At 37.1% G+C, this 20,753-nt stretch overlaps 2 protein-coding genes across 5 annotated transcripts; both read left to right on the plus strand.

Annotated features, from left to right (window-relative positions):
- Nucleotides 1-544: 544 nt before the first annotated feature.
- LOC147175657 (kelch repeat and BTB domain-containing protein 11) lies at nt 545-6,368 on the plus strand. Of its 4 annotated transcripts, none has more exons than XM_086072948.1 (8): nt 545-1,002; nt 1,468-1,662; nt 2,325-2,509; nt 2,599-2,938; nt 3,447-3,592; nt 4,493-4,647; nt 4,745-4,905; nt 5,533-6,368. In XM_086072948.1, the coding sequence occupies exons 1-8, from the start codon at nt 757-759 to the stop codon at nt 5,713-5,715; spliced, it is 1,611 nt and encodes a 536-aa protein (XP_085929074.1). In that variant the 5' UTR covers nt 545-756; the 3' UTR covers nt 5,716-6,368. The 4 variants fall into 4 exon arrangements, with proteins under 4 accessions (XP_085929074.1, XP_085929075.1, XP_085929076.1 ...); XM_086072949.1 differs by having other exon boundaries at nt 1,471-1,662; nt 5,533-6,365; XM_086072950.1 differs by lacking the exon at nt 545-1,002 and adding an exon at nt 1,018-1,297 and having other exon boundaries at nt 5,533-6,365.
- Nucleotides 6,369-6,993: 625 nt separating this feature from the next.
- cpt1b (carnitine palmitoyltransferase 1B (muscle)) lies at nt 6,994-19,636 on the plus strand. Its single transcript, XM_086072947.1, has 20 exons — nt 6,994-7,112; nt 7,927-8,182; nt 8,843-8,995; nt 10,035-10,174; nt 10,338-10,509; nt 10,584-10,685; nt 11,758-11,895; nt 11,974-12,051; nt 12,764-12,871; nt 12,989-13,073; nt 14,571-14,766; nt 14,885-15,067; nt 16,067-16,172; nt 16,250-16,366; nt 16,460-16,624; nt 16,716-16,850; nt 17,767-17,919; nt 17,988-18,101; nt 18,975-19,067; nt 19,354-19,636. The coding sequence occupies exons 3-20, from the start codon at nt 8,855-8,857 to the stop codon at nt 19,480-19,482; spliced, it is 2,355 nt and encodes a 784-aa protein (XP_085929073.1). The 5' UTR covers nt 6,994-7,112; nt 7,927-8,182; nt 8,843-8,854; the 3' UTR covers nt 19,483-19,636.
- The last annotated feature ends 1,117 nt before the right edge of the window (nt 19,637-20,753 follow it).

Raw genomic sequence — 20,753 nt, forward strand, 5'->3', positions numbered from 1 at the left:
TTGTTTAATGAATCATTCCGTTGCTGTCAGGAGGAAACATTTCCAATTATGGTCAATTTCATATTTTTTCCACAAATGAGTCACCACATGGTCTGTCACTTTTGCAAATGACCAAGTATAAACCAATCTCAAACATTGAAAATTGCTTTAGAGCAAATCCATGCATTCTCTTCAACTGTCTGAGAAGTGTTGTTATAACTCAACCTCTTGACTCGGCGAAGCCTTGCAGCATTATGTTAACTCAATATCTGAGTCATATTATAGATATTTAAAAAAAAAAAAAAAAAAAAAACTAGGTAATGAAGCAAACAGTGAAGGATTTGATGCGTCTTACTAAAGGATGTGACATTAGTGGAAAACATAAAAGAGTGATGGGAGCAAATTATTCTCTGCTCCTGCCACGCCGCCCAGTGTAGAAAGTAAGTAGTACAAATTAATGCTGGCAAGCAACATGTCCTGTGTCATTAGTTAATTTAGTGTATGTGACGTACGGGCTGCAAATTGCCCCCAGGCAGTAGTTTGGACACCGCTGCTCTGGTGGTAGGCCAACTTGCCTATTTTCCTCGTGTCAGTTCAGTGGAGCCCAGAGAAGGTTCAAGTTCCATGTGCCAAAAATAGACCAGACTGAATAGACTGCCCAGCTAAACCAACTGGATCTTTTCTTTATCCAGAACAAACGCAGAATTTTGAACAACGTGACGCGTCGAAAGGGCAAGACAAGTTAGCGATAGTTTATTCAGTATTCGGTCATCTGAAATGAACCTATGGAATTGTTTTGGAAAGACGTTGGAGTGGATACGTATGTGGCTGAAGTATGGTCTGGTAAGACTGTGCAGTGTTTTCCCCAGTGTTGGTGCATGGACAGCAGGTGTCACCCACACCAATGCGTCACATCAAGAACACTCAGACGAGTGGAAACGCAAGATGGAACTTCGCACGTACGACTTGGGAGGCCAAGGCGGAAGCGTGGTTACTATTCAGACCAGCACGCACACATTCTGCGTAAGTACCGCTACGGATAGTTGCTCCCAAACACATCATAAAAAAAAGTATTAAAGTGTTCTTCTATTCAAAACTATTACAGTTTTAGTCTTAATTCACAGTAAAGGGTCACAAAAGTAACTTGTTTGCCCATTGTGAGGAAAATCACAGTGGACGTTTGTGTGTAACCGACAGCGACAACAGAAAGACCCAAATGCTATTGCTAGTAGTAGCAGTAGCGCTGTTGAGTCAGCTGGGGAGGCTGCAGTAGAGATGGAGTGGAGAGTGACGAGGGACTAATAAAGGGGTCAAAATGGTAAACCATATTAAATGTTAGTTCATTTACATTACAGTAAAACTCCAGTTACTTGCAGATTTTCAATATTTGCGACAAGACTTTGCTCATATCACCCACGAATTTAAAATAATTTTGTGTTCCAAAACAATAATGTTCTTTTTTCATAATCAACCATTTCGTCGTCCAAGCAGGCAGACCTGGGAAGACTTTCTGAGTGCAGCGAGTACTTCCGGGCTTTGTCCCAGTCCGGAATGAGGGAGGCCACCGAGAATCTGGTCCACCTGGAACACGTGTCCTCAGCTGTTTTTCACCACCTACTGGAGTTTTACTTTAACAACACATTCGAGACGCCACGAGAGGAGGAGTTAGGCCTGCATATACAGGTATTCACAGATAAGCTATCAAATGTTTCCCAATTAGTAGGATCAGTGGTGGTCCCCCCACCCCACCCCCCTCCCAGCAGATGCCAAAATCTGCCAATGAAAATTCAGTACAAGTCAGCAGTAGTCAATCACTCATAGTCAGGAATTGATGAAAATTATAAATTTACTGATTTATTGTGGCTGTCCTTTAAAAGGGAAGTCAACCCAAAACAATTTTTTTAACAATAATATGTTCTATGCAGCCCCACTAGTCTAAATATGGTATTCTGGTTAATATTACGTTGCAGCAAAATTAAGCCATTTTTATCCATCTCAGGAGGCCATTTTGCCACTTGCCGTCGACTGACGAGGACATCACAGTTGCTCAGGTCTCAGGTAACAACCAATCAAAGCACAGCTTGAGAAAACGGGTGAGCTGTGATTGGTCGTTGCCTGAGCCCTGAGCAACATTGATGTCATCTTCAGTTGACAGCAAGTGGCAAAATGGCTGCCTCCTGAGATGGTTTAAAATGGCTGGATTTTGCTTCATATTCCACAAATGTAATGACACAGAATGTCATGTTTAGACTAGTGAGGTCACATATAAGATTTTATCAATAAATGTTTAAGGTTAACTTCCACTTTAAGGAGGCAAACTAACTTTTTGTGTGTTGTTTTTGGAGGTCAGCAGCTACCTCCTGGCTGAGGCCTTCCTCTCGCGGTGTCTATCCGTGCTGACCGAGGAGCTGAGGCCGCAGAGGTGTTTGTACTACCTGAGTTTGGCTCAGGAGATCTGCTGCATGGAGCTGAGGAGCACCGTGTTCGCCTACCTGAGTAGTAACCTGCTGGAGCTGCCTCATGTCATCAAGTATGTTGACGGCTCGTGATTAATTGAGAATGTGTTTTGAGGAAAGTGACTCTTGACTCGCTTTTGCCACACTTCTCGTGATGCCTCAGGTGTCTGAGCAAGGAGGAGAAAGAGGAGCTCATCCTCCTGAGGACGCAAGGAAAGCCTCGTCTCTGCAGTCTTCGGAAGGAGAACCTGATGTCCTGGAAGGATCCGGAGACGGAGCGCGCCCGCCACGTTTTCGTCGAGCAAGACGGATTGTGGCGTTCCATCACGGAGTTACCGTTTTGGGCAGACAAATGGTGCTTTACGGCCGTGGTACTGTATAACTACTTGTACGTCATAGGAGGCTACAGGACCCTTGTGAGGAGGAGGTGGGACTTCAAAATAGCCACGTTTAGGTATAATCCTTTGACTCAGGAATGGACTACTGCTGCTCCACTTATTAAGGTAAGAACAAAGATCCTAATTCATAGCCATCTTTCCATAAAAAATAAAAAAAGTAATAAATAAGTCTGGCCTGTCAATGTAATGGTTGTCATCTTTACAGCAAAGAAATAGCTTTTTGGTGACTATACCATCACATGACATAATATTGACATGGATCCATAAAGCATTCACGGAGACATTTAATATATAACTTAATGTGGCTTATCACAGTTTAATTTTTGACCTTTTGACTAGTACCGTTAAACCGGTAAAGGTCACATGTCACCAAGAATGATTAAGTTGTACAGCTATCTTCCCTCTGTATGTCTGCCAAATTTGGAGACGATAAGATGGAAATTGTAGGATTTATTATTATTCATTTATTAATGTATTATTATTATTTTTCATATTTTTTTATCTGTTCAACATTGCTGTGGCTTTGAACTGTAACGTTGAACCTTTATGCTGTAAGAAGTGCAAAGTTCCTACAATTGGTTGGCTCACTTGCCTGTGTTTTGTTGGTTTGCAGCACAGAAGGCACTTCAGCGCAGTGGCCTGCCAGGGCCGCATCTACGCAGTAGGTGGCTGGTACTTGGACTCCCTAGTCACCCCGGACTCCAGCACGGCCCTCTACACAGCTGTGGAGTGCTACGATCCATGGGAGGACACATGGAGGTCTGTACAGGGAAGAAGTGACATCACGGCATTGCCATAACAGCGTCCAATCACTCTGATTGTTATCATGGATGGATGAGTATATGTTATGCTACATTTTTGCTATTCTTGATTATTATATTGTTCTATCATATTCTATGCTACGTTGTTACTTTATCTATGCTAGATTGTTTTGCTCCGTGTGTGTATCTACTAGGGGTGGGAATCTTTGAATGTCTCACGATTCGGTTCGATTCCGATTTTTGGGTCTGCGATTTGATTCAGAATCGATTTTCGATTCAGAACGATTTTTGATTCGAAATGATTTTGATTGACAATGATTTTTGCTTCAATCTATAGATGTGCAAGAAATTGTAATGATCTACTCCAGTCTGACTCGCTAATGCTAATTAGCGTGCTACTCGCGACACTTTTATCACTCAAAAGAACGGCTCCACACTGCAAAAAAAATAACTTTTATTGGAATAACTTGATAGTGACTTTTTCGTTCTACTCTCTAATGTGGCTACAACTTAACAGTGTATTAGACCGCGTGGAACCACACTGGCCCTCAGTGGCCAAACCGGGTACAACATGAACAGCGCTCCAAATAAAGGCACACACAGACAAAGGTAAGACAGTATAAAATAATTGAAATAAATTGATTTTGGGACATTTAAAATCGATTCTGAATTGTACTAAATGAGAATCACGATTCTTATGAGAATAAAAATTTTGGGCACACCCCTAGTATCTACTCTATGTATTTATGTGTGTGTGTTTATGTTCTGTTTAAGCCATGCTATGTTATGCTGTCTTAGGTTAGCCTAAGGAAGGCTAGGTTAGGCGACCCCACGCTATGCATTCTATACTAAGCAGTTTTTTTCACACGTGTAATTTCAACATGTCTGTGTGCCTCAGGTTTGTCTCGTCTCTCCCCATCACGGACTTCCAGTTCACCATGTCTCTTTCTCATGACGTACCCCTGGCGACCAGTCTTAGACACTGTCTCTACGTCCTTGGCAGCATACAGAGGACTGGAGAGAAACTGCTGCTCCAGTACGACACCAGTCAAGGTATGAGTACCAGTATCACAATTGAGGATGGGAAGCTGTTTGAGAATTCAGCGATCGAGTGAAAAATGTCATCTGAATGTGTCTTGGAATCTGGCAGATTTGTGGTGTGAGCTGCTTCCTACGCTCACCAGAGCAAACGCTGACCTTCCAGCTCTTTACTTGCTCATGGGCGCCTCGGACAAGTTAGTGGTGATTGGAGGAAACAACTCGCATAACGTCGTCACGTCGTTTTGCGTCCGCTCGCAGAAATGGGGACAGGTAAAGAGTAACCACAGATTGTTAATATAAACTCTTGTTATGTCTGAACTGTTCAATCATTGACAGCAAATCCCAAATCTTTGAAACAGGAGTCTTTGCTGGTCCCGTTGAACAAAATTCATCAAGAATTTCAAAAATGAATTACTGCAACTAAATAATGCATCTTTGTTTTATCTATCGAAACCAAAAACGTTTAGTGACAGGCAGCACAATTAAATATATAAGCTTTTTTTTTTGGATAGACTTGTATCTCAATTTACAAGCGACACGACATAAGAGTTTTTCAAGATAAGAGCTGTTACTTGTCCAATTTTTTTGTCTTCAGTTGTTACTTGGTCATACAAAAGTGTACTCGCTTTAATTCCAACACACAATGAAAAACAACAGACAGGCTAACAAAACTAGCGTCATTGTTGCTGTAATTATAAACCTTCAAACAAGTCATTTGAACACCAGTTGTTTTCAGTGTAACAATTTTTAGAATTAAAACACTGGAGTGGTATTTTTCTTTTCAAAACATGGTGCAATAATTTTTTGGTGGTGTTTTTTCGGGGACCCTGGAACAAATTGAAGATATTCTGTGTCATGGCGAGGGCCTCCAACAAGTGCTTCACTTCCTTTGCGCAGGTGTACAGTGTGCAGAAAGCAGCGTTCGCAGGACAGGGGGCGCTGTTGGGCTCGCAGGTGGTGATGCCGAGTGTGGAGCATAACAGTGTGGCGACGATGGACTTGCAAACGCTCTCTGTGAAGGTTCTGACTCCTCTGCCCATCTCCATTTTCTATGAAGCTGTCTTTTATCTTCACTTTTGATGTCACACTCCGCTCTATGCGAATTGTACTCGGAACTCTGATTCTAATGTTAGATTATTCTTAATATAATTATTCTGCTTGTATGTTACTCCCACAAAGCTTCACTGTTTCGGAGTGTAGGAGTTAATTGAATGTTTATATTTATATTTATCTGCCAAAACAGCTATATTTTGTCCTTAAAAATGTGTCATAAATATTACACTATATTTTTAATTGAGCTGCCTGTAGTTTTTTTTAAGCTTTTTTTTTTTACAGAACTATCTAATAGTTATTTCTCTTTTTTCTTATAGTACTTGTGTTGCAATAATGGCCTTTAATATTTTTCTCTGTATTTTCTTAATAAACTTGAACATTTTATATTTCTAATAATTGCTTTTTTCTTTCTTCTGATTCTTTCTACATTTTCTAATAATGCTCCTTTAATTCATTCACTGCCATTGATGGCTAAAGACGTCAAAAATTAATTTTAACTATTATTATTATTTTTCCCACTTTTGTTAACAAGAGTATGAAAACCTAGAATTTTTTTTATTGTACATTTAGAACAGATATAAAATGTGTGATTAATTGTGAGTTAACTAGTGAAGTCATGCAATTAATTGTGATTACTAATTTTAATCGTCTGACGCCCCAAATTTGTAATGTTTTCTTTTTTATATAATTCATTCATTGCCATTGACGGCTATAAACGTAAAAAATTAATTTAAACAATTTATATTAGTTTAAAAAAAAATCCACTTTTGTTGACAAGAGTATGAAAACCTAGATTTTTTTTATTGTACATTTAGAACAGATATAAAATTTGTGATTAATCGTGAGTTAAGTAGTGAAGTCATGTGATTAGTTACAATTAAAAATTTGAATCGCCTGTCGCCCCTACTTTTTAATAATCTTTTTTTTAATGAATTTATGGCAGTGAATGAGTTAATATTGGTATTCTTTATATTTTCCAATAATTTAACAATGCCCTTTTAATAATATTTATCTCTATTTTCTTATAATTTCCCATTTTCCTAAACTTGATGTTCAACTAAAACTTTATTTAGTTTACAAATGCAGTACATTCCTTTACATTTTCCATTGTAAAGTATTTATTCAACAGTATTTGTACAAATCATGAAGTTAAAAAAAAAAAAAGTGACCAACCACATTGTGTGATAAGTGTATTGTTGCTTTTCAAAGCTCAATATGTCATGTGGTCCTTTGATCATCATAAAGTGTGCCTGACATGCCATGATGTCATCTTTGTGCATACTGCATGTCTTTTTTTGTCATCACAGTGATTTCCTGCCAACTCAAAGCAATCAGAGCAAAGAGTGATACAGTTTAACGCTGGCAACAAGCAACAACCTCTTTGCACGCGGGGCACAGGCGGTGAAAGCAGCCTTATTCATCAGGTATTATCTGTAAAATAATGCAATGCTATTTAATTAGCTTCAAATGCTCAAAACCTTGCTTCTCAAATAAGGCCTCTTCATTCTCTCGGTAAATGAACGCCAATTCAATATTTTTACATTTTTATTATTAATTACCAAAAGTCCTAATAATACACTATTTTCTAGTATTTCTATATATTTTTTATTGAGGTATACCTTTTAAAATGTTTATTTCTACATTGCCTAATAATGCATATTCCCCCGAACCTTTATTTCAAAATGTTGTAATAATACCCTTATAATTATTTGTATTTGTATTTCAAATATTTTATTTCTATTATTATATTATTTCCAGTTTCTAACATTTATTTTTAGATGTTTAATGTTTCTTTCTATATTTTCCTAATACTGATATTAAAAAAAAAAAATCTTATATTTTGTATTAATTACTTTTTCCGAAATAGTGCTATATTTTTACCAATGTCTGTGTTCTAATAAAAAAATTTAAATGATGCCTTGTAAAATGTATTTCTATTTTATACACTAATGCCCATTTCCCAATATTTATTTATATATGTTTTTTTACTGATACTTGTTTCTATTTTTCAAAAAAAAAAAATCTTACATTTTTTTTCATTGTTATAAAAGATGCATTAGTTACATAACCAGTAATATTTATAGCTTTATTTTGTAATAAGGCCATTTCCCTCAAAATATATTTCTATATTTTCTAATGATTCTATGTTTTCTAATAATTCTATGGCCTTTCAACCTTTTGTTTCCCTACACATTGTATGATATTGATCAATGCTATTATTTATGTTTTTTTGTGAAGACGCAGGCAACAGCTTTGGTGGCTGCACACACACGTGAGGTGAGCGTCTGACTTTGGTTGGTGTCCTGTTACATGCTACAGAGGGGGGAAAAAAAGAGAGTGAGCGCTGTTGGGCTCAAGGGAGAGAGTGCAGCTGTGAGTTGCCACCTGAATGAAGAAGCGCTTGAAGGGCACAAAGCTGAGCAGCGCAGAGGACAGACAGCTTCATTGCAAAAAGTTGACAGCGCCTTTTCTCCTTCTTCACAGTCAAGCCAAGGTAAATAAAAACTCCTCTGTTTTGTCATTTGATGTGTTCTTACCAAATGTGAGCATACATAGCACACGGGAGGCTAAACAACGAGATCAATCCTAGGATTTTCTCATGTTTATTGATATTAATTACCACGCATGTGTCTGCGGCCTGCTGCCGGAAGAGTTCTGCTATATCTGGCCATTGAACTTTCACCCACTTGCCTGACTGCAGTCGCGTGACGTGGAAAAATCATTTCACGTCATCATTCGGGCCTGTCCTGCTCTCCAGCAGACGTCAATATTATTGTTGGGCCACGTGTGTGCGCTTAAAATATAAAAAACAGCAAATATGTGTTGCTGTGCTGAGAGGTCATCGGGGTCATGTTATAGAGCACGCTGGCTTCTTTTCGGGCTAAAAACGGGGCTGGATGAAACGCTGAGAAAAAAAATGCTTTTACAAAGTATTTGTACCATTTTTTGGTCAACTATACAGGGTGAAATAGCAAATTGCGTTTTTTTTTCTTCTTGGTAATACTTTGTTTTAGTTTTAAAAAACAACATATTTATGTACTTAAAATAAAACTTGTCCTATTTAGCTATATGAGAGGGACCAAATATTAAAGATATTTCTGTGTATGACACTTAAATGTAGCATTACAGTAATGATAAATTGTACGACCGACAGTGATTAGGCGCAATGGCCGAAGCCCATCAGGCGGTGGGCTTCCAGTTCACCGTTCGTCCGGATGGCGTGGACCTCAAACTAAGCCAGGAGGTCATCACCAACATCTGCCAGGCTGGACTGATGGTATGGAAGAAGAGAGCCATACAGTTCAAGGTAAAAATACTCCCCCTGTACTTGAGTAGAAGTACAGGTATGTGTGTATGAGTAAAGAGTGTTAAAGGTAGATGTACTGTTTCAAATATTTGCCTGTTTTCAAATGTGGGGAGTCAAATAAGTATTCAGAATAATACTCTTGCAAAGTACACACATCTGAAAAATCTACTCGAGTACAGTAATGAAGTATTTGAACTTGGTTACTTCCCAACACTGATAAATAAGAATTCAGCTGAAAAATGAATACTCAAATGATATATAGATACCTAAAAAGTATTCTGAAAAGTAAAGAGAGCTGACAAATCTACTTGAGTACAGTACTACAATATTTGTACTTGATTACTTTCCAACACTGAATCTGAAAAATTCATACTCAAGTACAGAAACCTAAAACGTCTATTGAAAAGTACAAATAGTCGAAAAATCTACTTGAGTACAGTAATTATATATTTGTACTTATTCTTATTTCCCATCACTGATTAAAAAAAAAAAAGTTATCTGAAAAGTTATATATATATATACATAAAAAGTATTTTGAAGTACATTAAAAAAAGTATTTTCTACTTGAGTACTTTTCACCACTGCTCAATAAAAAGTCACCAGAAAAACAAATACTCTAGGAAAGAACAGATATTTAAAAAAAAAAAGTTCTCAACTACAGGTACCTGAAAATTTTTAAGTCAAGTCAGAAATTAAGTATTTGTATTTGTACGTCCCCAAGTACAGTAACTTTTTATTCGTTCTTGATTACTTTTCACAGTGGTGGTGTAAAGCACTTGGCTTTTTTTCAGCAGTGGCTGAATAAAGTCATAGAAGTCAAGTACAGAATTGAGTACAGTACTGTATTTGTATTTGTAGTTGATCATTGATTACATCTCACTACTGCTCTACAAAAAAAAAAAAATCATCATATAGACTACAGATACTTTAAAGAAATCCAGTCCAGTAATGAAATATTTGTACTTGGCTACTTGCCACAACCTCTAAATCCATACCCACAATGTTTGGAAATGAAAATGATGATATTGTTGTTGGCCAGAACGGCATCTTGGCCGGCGTGTACCCGGCCAGTCCATCCAGTTGGCTGATCGTGGTCGTCGTCATGATGAGTAGCTTGTACACGGACGTGGACCTTTCCCTTGGAATCGTCCAAGCCATCAATGAAAATATGCCACTCAGGTCAGAAACGCTTTTCGTCCTTTCCGATTTCACCGGACACTTGATTAGGTACGCCATTTGTTTGACTTTACAGTACAGGTGTACCTAATGAAGTGGCCACGTTTGATTGACCGCGTCTCCGTGATGAAAGTAATGAGTGCAGTGTTGTGGCTTTTGTGAGTAGAGGATATCTATCAGTGCAGACGGGCGCCATTCTGAGCTCCGTGGTCTTCGCCAGCGCGCTGTGGCTCTTCCTCATCTACCTGCTCAGGTACACCCTTAAAGCGTTGCTCTCGTACCACGGCTGGATCTTCGAATCCCACGGAAAGATGAGCACTTCCACTAAAGTGTGGCTGGTACGTACAAATGAATGTATCTCATTGTTTTTACTTTTAAAAGGATTGCTAATTGAATGTTTGTTTGCTCCTAGAGCCTGGTGAAGATGCTTTCGTGGCGCAGGCCACTTCTTTACAGCTTCCAGGCGTCCTTACCCCGACAACCTGTGCCTAGGGTGGAAGACACCATTCGCAGGGTGGGTATTCACCAGGAAAGTTGGGACATTTTTTCCAAACGACTTGTACAAGCTTTACTACTTTGAGGCTGCTGCTCTCAAACTTTGGCAACAGTACCCCCCGTAATGTTAACATTTTATTCAAGAGAATTTTTTTTTTTTTAACTTTTTCTCATCCTGCGTATTGTCTCTCCAAAAAACAATCTTAACTTGTTTTACATCATATTTGGCCTTTATTTTTGTATTATTGTGACTTTTTTCATGTAATATGAAATTATTCTCACAATACAGCTTTTTTCATGAAAAATAAATATTTTTTCACAAAATGTAATTTTCCCTGTAACGTGACAAGTTTTTTCATTTTTTCATGTAATGCTACGCCACTTTATTCTAAGCACAACTATATTCTTATAATTTTGCAGTTTAATTGCTATAACATTGCAGTTTTTGTTTTGATTTAATTCCCATAAAATTCAAATTTGATTCACAGATATTATGGCTTTTCGTTAAGATAATGGCTTTCCCTTAGTATTACTACAATTGTATTCCAGTCCAATTGTGGCTTGTTCTTATTGTAATGCCAGTACTACAATTTTACCCTGGTGACATTCTACTGCACAAGTGTCAAACTCAATGTCCGGGGCCAGATGCGGCTCGCCATGTCATTTTATATGACCCGCGAAAACATCACAAAAATCATCTGTGTCAACTTGCATGATTCTTGCTCAAATCTCATGTCATAAACAATGTTAATATTTTGCATTAGTTATTTTGTTACTTTTTACAGTAACTTGAAAAATAATGAAACAAGCTATTATCCTTGACTTCGGATTTCAAAACTAGTAATCCATCCATTATGTAAATATATGTAAATGAGTTTGGCATTCCGTTCTGCTGTAACTAACGATGATCAACTTAATCATCATGCAATGTGCATATTACTTGTGCATGTTACTTCCAAACTACCTTGTATAACTACTGTAAACGTGCTGATTTCTATAACATACGACTGTTAGATTGCGATTGCTGCTCTCCTTAAAGGAACATAAGAGTCCATTTCTGTCCAGTTATGCTCCATTTGTTTTGTGTGCAGTACCTGGAGTCAGTGCGTCCTCTGCTGGACGATGAGGAATATAAGCAAATGGAGGTCTTGGCCAACGACTTCAAAGAGACAAAGGCTGCCCAGCTGCAGAGATACTTGATCCTCAAGTCCTGGTGGGCAACCAATTATGTGAGTATGGTACAGTGATATCTTATAAAAGATGGTGTTATTAGTGCAACATAGATATTTACATTTTATGTCCTGTAGGTAAGTGACTGGTGGGAGGAGTACATCTACCTGAGAGGCCGTGGCCCAATTATGGTCAACAGTAACTTCTACATCATGGTAAGAGGGAGAACACTATCACGCCGTATTTGTTTAGTTCACAATACAGACAACAAGCTATCAATTCATTTAATGCAATCTTATTTTATTGTGTAAGCAACACAGAAAAACTATGAGCATGTGACAACTGAGAGTTAAACGTTACAGTAATTTCTGGACTATAGGGCGCTACCTTTTTTTACCTGCATCCGACCCTGCGGCTAATACAAAAGTGCGGCTTATTCATTAGATCACAAGATCGCACTATAAAGGAAGCGCAAGAGCGTCAGGCAGAGCCAACCAGTCTTTTTTTTTTGTATTTTGCAATTTGATTTCAGTGTACTATATATTTTGTTTAGTTATTCATTTTATATTTCATTTGGTAGTTTTATTTTTATTTTAGATTACTTTTTTATGTTTATCATGCTTTATTTTAGGCAAAGCTATTATTTGTATTAATTCAATTTTTTCCATTTTATTATGTCTAATTGTATTTCATGTTTAAAAAAATTATTTCATTTTACACAAATAATTTTATTTACGAGTTAACATTTCAAATAAGCTATACAGCCAAAAGGTTTATTAAATTTAAATAATTTTATTTTCTTACTATTTTTTTCAAGTGTTATCTACTAATCATATTTTATTTAATCAACTCAAGTGTCAATATTCTCACGCAATTTATCGCTAAATTTCTTCCTGTTACCAATTTTGTCCCCATTATTTTCCAAAGGACCTGATGTATGTGACGCCAACTCACCGGCAGGCGGCGCGTGCAGGCAACATAGTGCACGCCATGCTGCAGTACAGACGAAAACTGGAGCGTGGTGAACATGCGCCGGTAATGACTCCACATACTTAATACACAATACAGGACCAGTTCTTGAAAGGAACACCATGACACTGCATTTCATTGGAACCAAAGTCACTTTTGTTCTGGTTTTCTTTGGCTGCTCAGCTGAGGGCTTTAGGGACGGTTCCCATGTGCTCCGCTCAGATGGAGAGGATGTTCAACACCACCCGCATCCCTGGCATCGAAACGGGTACAGTAAAATCTCATGTGCATACTTTGCTCATTCACTCACTTTCTTGCCGTTTGATGATTAGGTCAAAGCCACGTCTAAAATAAAAATAGTAGCCTATTTTGGCTTATTATAGTATCACTATGATGAGGTGAAGGGCGGCTTAGTTTAGTCAGGACATAGGTTTCTAACTGAAAAAAGTTATTTGCCGCCATCTTGAACAATCTATAGGCAATTTCAAACCCCTTTTAGGAGAGCCATCAATTATTTGTGGATTTTACTTAGTCACGGCAGGGTTAAATCTCTAGCTCCCTGCAAACAGTAGGGAACATTTCAAGAATTTCCTATTCTATTGTTGATTTTCTTCATTTCTTATTGATTGGGAGATGTAAGTGTGAATTTTCTTGTCAATTTGAGTGAATTTCCCCATCGCTATGGGTGAATTTTCTTGTTGATAGGGTAAATATGATGCGTTAGGTTTGGGTTAGGATTATTAATTAGATACCGACCAGTATGTTAGGAATGAGTTTTGAATTTTTATGTTGATAGAGAATTTCTTCCTCCATGTGGGAGAATTTCTTCGTCCATTTGGCTAAATTTTCTCATGCATATGGAGAATTGCTATTGAAGAATTTCTCCATCCAAAATACAAAATGTTCTCGGGAATATGGAGGGTGTTGATATGGGATAAAAAAAATATATATATTTTTTTAAGAATATGATAAATAAAAACCCAACTTAGCTCTTTAACTCATTCACTGCCATTGACGGTTCACTTGAATATTTCTATTAGTTTAACTTTTTTTTTCACTTTTGTTAACAAGTGTATGAAAACCTAGAATTTGTATTTATTTAAAAAGAACAGATATAAAATTAGTGATTAATCATGAGTTAACTAATGAAGTCATGGAATAAATTACGATTAAAAAATGTAATCGCCTGACGCCCCTAATTTTTAATAATCGTTTCTTTTTTTAAATCGTGTCAGACGATTAAAATTTTTGATTGTAATTAACTGCATGACTTCAATAGTTAATTCACGATTAATCACAAATGTTTACATTGTTCTAAATGTGAAGTATTTTTTTTCTAGGTTTTCATACTTTTGTTAACAAAAGTGGAATTATTATTTTTTAATTGAAATAGTTCAAATAAATTTTTGACGTCTGTAGCCGTCAACGGCAGTGAATGTGTTAAACAAATTGTAGTGTATTTTTTGTACAAATTCTCCACATTGGGACAATAAATATCTTCAAATTCACCTTCTAAAGTAATCACAGTAAGGCCATATTTTTTTATAACTAACATGAGAAAGAAAAAAAAATTCTATGTAAACTCCCAAATATTTATATTTCCTTAGTAATTGTGGGGTTTTTTTGTATACAGATTCCCACGAAATTCTTGTGAAATTCCTCATCCAGCTCATAACAGATTTAAAAATCCAAGTTGTTGTTTAAGTTAGTAATAAGTCATTATAACCACTGTTTAAATCAAATCCTAATTTGTCACGGTGTGCAGATTTCGTGCAGCACCTGAATGACAGGAAGCACTTGGTGGTGTACCACAAGGGTCGCTTCTTCCAAGTGTGGCTGTACACGGGAGGACGCCACCTCCTACCCAGCGAGCTGGAGACCCAATTTAGCAGGATCCTCAACGACACGTCTGAGCCGCAGCCCGGCGAGCTCAAACTAGCAGCGCTGACTGCGGGAAACAGGTGAACACATCATAACATTTTCGTGTATGTTTACAATTGCGATGTGATAGTGGTTCGGATTACGAGGTGGATTGAGCAGCCACTGGTAGATAACTGACCATGTCGTTACCCCCGCTAGGGTTACTTGGGCTCAGGCTCGGATGAAATACTTCAGCCAAGGAGTGAACAGAGTGTCCTTGGATGCGGTGGAATCAGCCGCCTTCTTCCTGGCGTTGGATGACAAGCCTCAGGGTTTCGATGCCAAGAGCAACTCTTTGGACTGTTATGCCAAATCACTGCTGCACGGGAAGTGCTACGACAGGTAAAAGCCAGATCATCGTAGTGGCTTAAAAAACACGAGCATATTGACAAAAAAAATGGAAAAACAAAAAAATAACTGTCTAAAGTGCTCAAAAGTGTTTATTTTTTATTTTTGTTTTATATATAACAAAAGTAATCAAATTGTTTTACAATGCATATAGAACTAATGAAGCAGTGGAATCCTCTACCATTCTCTCGACTGAAATATATAAATAAAAGTATAAAAAATAAATACATAAAAGTGTGTAATGTATTGCATACTAAAAATGATGTGAAGAAGTTTAATTCAAATGAAAATATATATTTTTAAATAAATACATTGAATCCTGTGATTTCTCACAATTACAAATGAATATAGTTACATAGTATACGTATAGGTACAGTATAAGTAGTAGGCAGTATTGAAATGGATAACAATTTAAATTTTTTGATTTCTCACAATATATAATTACATATACAGGTCTATATTAGTGATTAAAATTAATATCTACTGATTAAAGATTAATTCAAGTACATGTTAAAAAAATAATAATGCTATTTTGACAACAACAAAAATTGAACCCCCCCACTAAAATACACAAATAGTATTTTACTAAAATACTAAATATCTAAACTATGTTTTGAATGAAAACATTTAATTGGTTTTTTTTGGGGGAGGGGGGGGTCTTTCAATTAACAATCAAGTAGAGTTAAATGGTATGTACACAGAATAATGAATGTTAAAAATTATTATATTTAATTATTTATTTTATAAGTATTTCAGTTGAATCCTATGATTTCTCTCAATTAGTTAACTATAATTAAAATGACATTTAAAAAAAAAATTAACTAATAAAAGTTGTAACATACTACAGTACTAAAAACCCAAATAAAAAAAATTATAATCTAAAAAATGAATAAATAGAATTTAAACATGCAATTCCTTCATATGAGAATACTGACAAACACTTCTATTGTGCTAATCAAACGACCATCACACAATGTCTTTCTGTTCTCTTAGGTGGTTTGACAAATCTTTCACCCTCGTATCGTACCCCAATGGCAAAATGGGAATAAACGCTGAGCATTCGTGGGCCGACGCGCCAATCGTGGGTCACATGTGGGAGGTAATTCACCCTCTCCTGACCGCCAATTATTATTTTGTTGTTGTGTGTTTATTCACACGAGGCTGTGCGTGTGTTAGTACGTCCTTGCCACCGACTGCTTCCATCTGGGCTACACAGAGGAGGGCCACTGCAAAGGAGACGTGAACAAAGGCCTCCCTCAACCCTCTCGCCTGCAGTGGCTCATTCCCGCAACGGTACGGTAACAGCTTCAGGGTGCGCTTTAAAATACCAAACCCTTCTGCAATCCGTAACGGAAAAACACCTATGTGTGTTCTTTCCATGTGTAGTGCCAAAATGTCATCGAGACGTCCTACCTGTCTGCTAAAAAGATAGCCGATGACGTGGACTTCCTCGCCTACCTGTTTAGCGCTTTTGGCAAAGGCCTGATTAAAAAGTGCAAGACCAGCCCGGATGCTTTTATTCAGTTGGCCCTGCAGCTGGCACAGTTTAGGGTTCGCTGCCTCTCATCATTTGCAAAATCACCGTACTTATTATGACATTGTTGTGTGAACGCACGCCTGTTGTTACGATTCCGCCCGCCAGGATCAGGGGGAGTTCTGTTTGACGTACGAGTCGTCCATGACGCGCATGTTCAGAGACGGCCGCACGGAGACGGTGCGCTCGTGCACCTCAGAGGCCGTCGCCTTCGTCAGAGCCATGGAGGATCGACGAGCAACAGTAAGAAGGACTAACCCGGTCAACAGGGCAGAGAAAGACTGTGTCACACTGAAAATGCCATTTTGCCTTCATTTCAAAGCAATGAGGATTGATAAACCAATGTTTTATTAGTGGTTAGTAGAAAAAAAGGGTTTAAGTACCAAATATGGATTTTCAATTAATTGTCTAATTGTGTTTAAAATCCCACAAATGTCGCCACTAAGGCTAAATTTGTTTGTCCAACCAAGAAAGAACATTTCTAAAAACTAAAATAACTTTTTAAGCCACACCATTAAAAAAAAAAAATATATATATATATATATTCCATTAATTGTATTTATTATTTTCTAATAAATATACATTTTTATACAAAATCATATAACATTTTGTGAAAGAAAAGTAAATTTCCAAATATACAACCAAATATTTATAGTTTACATTAATTTGTCTATTTTCGTTCAAAATACTGCTAAATTCTCATTGAGTCGATTATCAAATGTCACATTGACTCAAAATTCTAATTTTAAATCAATTTTATGTATTTTTTTTAATACAGTTTGAGATTTTTAGTGCAACATTTGTAGAAAATACAGTCACTACTGCCATGTGAAAAATACTTTGTCCATTTTTGTCATGTTTTTTATAATTTTTTTACGTTTTTGGGATGTCTGGATTCAGTTTCATACCTTAAACATAAAAATATAAATATATATATAATTTTTTTTTAAGACAAAAATAAATTTTTCTAGTAATTACGTTGTATTTTTCCACAAAATCATACTAAATTGTCTATTAAAGTACATTCAAAATTAATTCAAAGAATATTTTTTAATCCCCTGTTTTCAAATGAAAGTCATCAGAGTAAATGCGGTAATGAAGTATGTGAACCTCCCACCACTGTTCATTTCCCGCCTTTGTCTCCTCGTGTCCGTAACAGAACACACAGAGGCTGACGCTGTTTCGGAGAGCGGCCGACAAGCATCAGAACATGTACCGCCTGGCCATGACCGGTTCCGGCATCGACCGACACCTCTTCTGTCTCTACATCGTGTCAAAGTATGTGGGCGTGGACTCTCCTTTCCTTAAACAGGTGAGAACGCGCGCACGCTCCGGGCAGAACGCTAAACGACGCTAACGGTCCCACGTGCTTGCTTGCAGGTTCTGTCGGAACCGTGGAAGTTGTCCACCAGTCAGACTCCTCAGCAGCAGCTCAACTTAGTGGACATCAATAAGTTCCCTAAATATGTCAGTGCTGGAGGCGGATTTGGGCCAGTGAGTGAAATATTTTATGATTTTATTGGAATTTATACATACATAGGCCTACTGTATGTAAGGGCTGCCTTAACTCATTCAATTCCATAAATTCATTAAAAAATGTATTTATATACATTAAAAATTAGGGGCAAGAGGCGATTAAATGTTTTAATTGTAATTAATTGCATGACTTCACTAGTTAACTCTCGATTTATCACAAATTTTATATCTGTTATAAATGTACAATAAAAAATAGTTAACAAAAGTGGGAAAGAATGTTAAACTAATAGAAATTGTTTAAATTAATTTTTGACGTTTATAGCCGTCAATGGCAGTGAATGAATAAAAAAAATGTTTTATTAAAAATTCAAGGCGTCGGGCGATATAAAGTTTTTATTCGTAATTATTCGCATGACTTCACTAGTTAACTCGCGATTAATCACAAATGTCATATCTGTTCTAAATGTACAATAAAAAAAATCTAGGTTTTCATACTCTTGTTAACAAAATGGGAAAAAATGTTAAACTAATAGAAATTGTTTAAATTTATTTTTGACGTTTATAGCCGTCAATGGCAGTGAATGAATTAAAAAAAAAAAGATTATCAAAAATTCGGGCCGTCGGGCGATTAAAGTTTTTAATCGTAATTATTCGCATACCTTCACTAGTTAACTCGCGATTAATCACAAATTTCATATCTGTTCTTAAATGTACAATAAAAAAATTTTGGTTTTCATACTCTTGTAAACAAAAGTGGGGAAAAATGTAAACTAATAGAAATAGTTCAAATGAATTTTTCACGTTTAAAGCCGTCAATGCCAGTGAATGAGTTTTAAGTACCTTGGGATTAATTATAATTAAAAATATATATATTTCTGCCTCATTTTATAGGTGGCCGATGACGGTTACGGCGTGTCTTACATCATTGTTGGAGAGAACCTCATCACATTCCACATCTCCTCCAAGTTCTCCAGCCCTGACACGGTAAATGTCTGTCACGTGATGCCACACACATTCACAGTAGGTAGTCAAAATACGTGTGTAAAAAAAGGAGTATGAGTATACTACTGACTTAATCAATTATTATTATATAAAGTAAGCCTGCTAGTAGGGGGGGTCTCATTAGAGACATTATCGAATCCCACTGTGCCATTTCCGTGCCTCTTTATGTCGTTGATATGGACCCATATCATCGATAATGCCTGCCCTGTTGCTTCCACCACTTTTACTTTTAATTTGCCACATGTGGCTCCTTGTGTGATCCGTGCAGGACTCGAGCAGGTTCGGTCAGCACATCGACAAAGCCATGATGGACATCCAAATGCTTTTCCAAGCCACAAACGACAAGACGACAGGCGAGGTTACGATGCAGCTCAACAATGGCAAGAAGTACATGTAGCAGACTTGTGTATACTGTATGTGTGCGTGTGAGTGGCAGATTTGATGCGATGATGTCATGGTCTCATTCCACACACACCTGTAAGTTATTGCTCTGTATATTGTGGTTTTGTGAATAGGAACCTTGTAAATAAATCATCCACACTGATCTTAAATTTAAGTTTCCTTCTTTGATCTTCTTTGAATACACTGTTGAAAATATTAGGAAGCAGCCAAAATATTAGGAACACCTCAGGGTGACAAATTTGGTTGTTCCATTTTGTCACGGTGGTTTCAAATATAAAATAAATTTGACTTTGTCTACTTCGGAAAACATGCACATTAGGGTTATTATTCGAGATGATTTAAATACAGTACAATATCTATCAGTATAACAAATACCACGTAAAGATATTTTTTGGGCTCATGCAGGACTCACAAGCACAAACTTAAGTTTAAGTGATGTTGACTTCCCTAATACGTCAGCAGTTGCTGTGGGACAACATAATTGAAGCTTAGTTTTTCTGACAAAGTCCTGCTACTACATCAAGCAACTTACAAGGTGTTTTGGCCCCATCGCATTATCACATTGCGACTGTCCGATGTTGGGGACAACTATTTTTATTCGAATTTTCAAGAATTGCGAAAAATAACCTAACTGTAAACGCCAGAAATTCGCAAAAAAAGTTTTTACACTTGGGAGTGGTTTTTGAAGCGTATCGAAAAAAGGAAAATGCGCATTTTGGCGTTGGAAACGAATATGCGACAAGACCGGATATACGTCGCACGTTTTTACCGATACTACGTCACACGCACGTTTGTAGTCAAAATAAATGGCAGATAAAGATATGTTTGGGGAGACGAAGAAACACGACTATTTTTATAATTAAACAAAAAAATATTAATGCAATTTAGATGGCTTTATCTCTCAATGTAACGACCCACTTCACTTACATGCGGGAGGGAAGCTAAGAAGACAAACTACTTCCGTTCAGTCCGTTAAAACCAACATTCCCACCTGGAACTCCCCATTGACCCAAAGTTCCGTCACTACAACGTCATCTCGCGGCGCATATTCGCAAAAGAAGAGCGGATGGAAACCGGCATTAGTCGCATGTCTGTTTTGCGCATTTTCCCAAAATTCGCATAAAAAAAACTAAACATTGGGATGGAAACCTGACTTATCATATTAACGTAGTATTAATTGAAATGTGATAACGGTGATATGACAATATTAAAAATACCACGACACTGTCGACTTTATAGTAAAAGGAGCACATCTGTTACAAAGGT

The sequence above is a fragment of the Leptonotus elevatus genome, chromosome 4 (genome assembly GCF_054856555.1).
Source record: "Leptonotus elevatus isolate MCC_2025b chromosome 4, RoL_Lele_1.0, whole genome shotgun sequence".
In the NCBI taxonomy this organism is placed as follows: domain Eukaryota; kingdom Metazoa; phylum Chordata; class Actinopteri; order Syngnathiformes; family Syngnathidae; genus Leptonotus; species Leptonotus elevatus.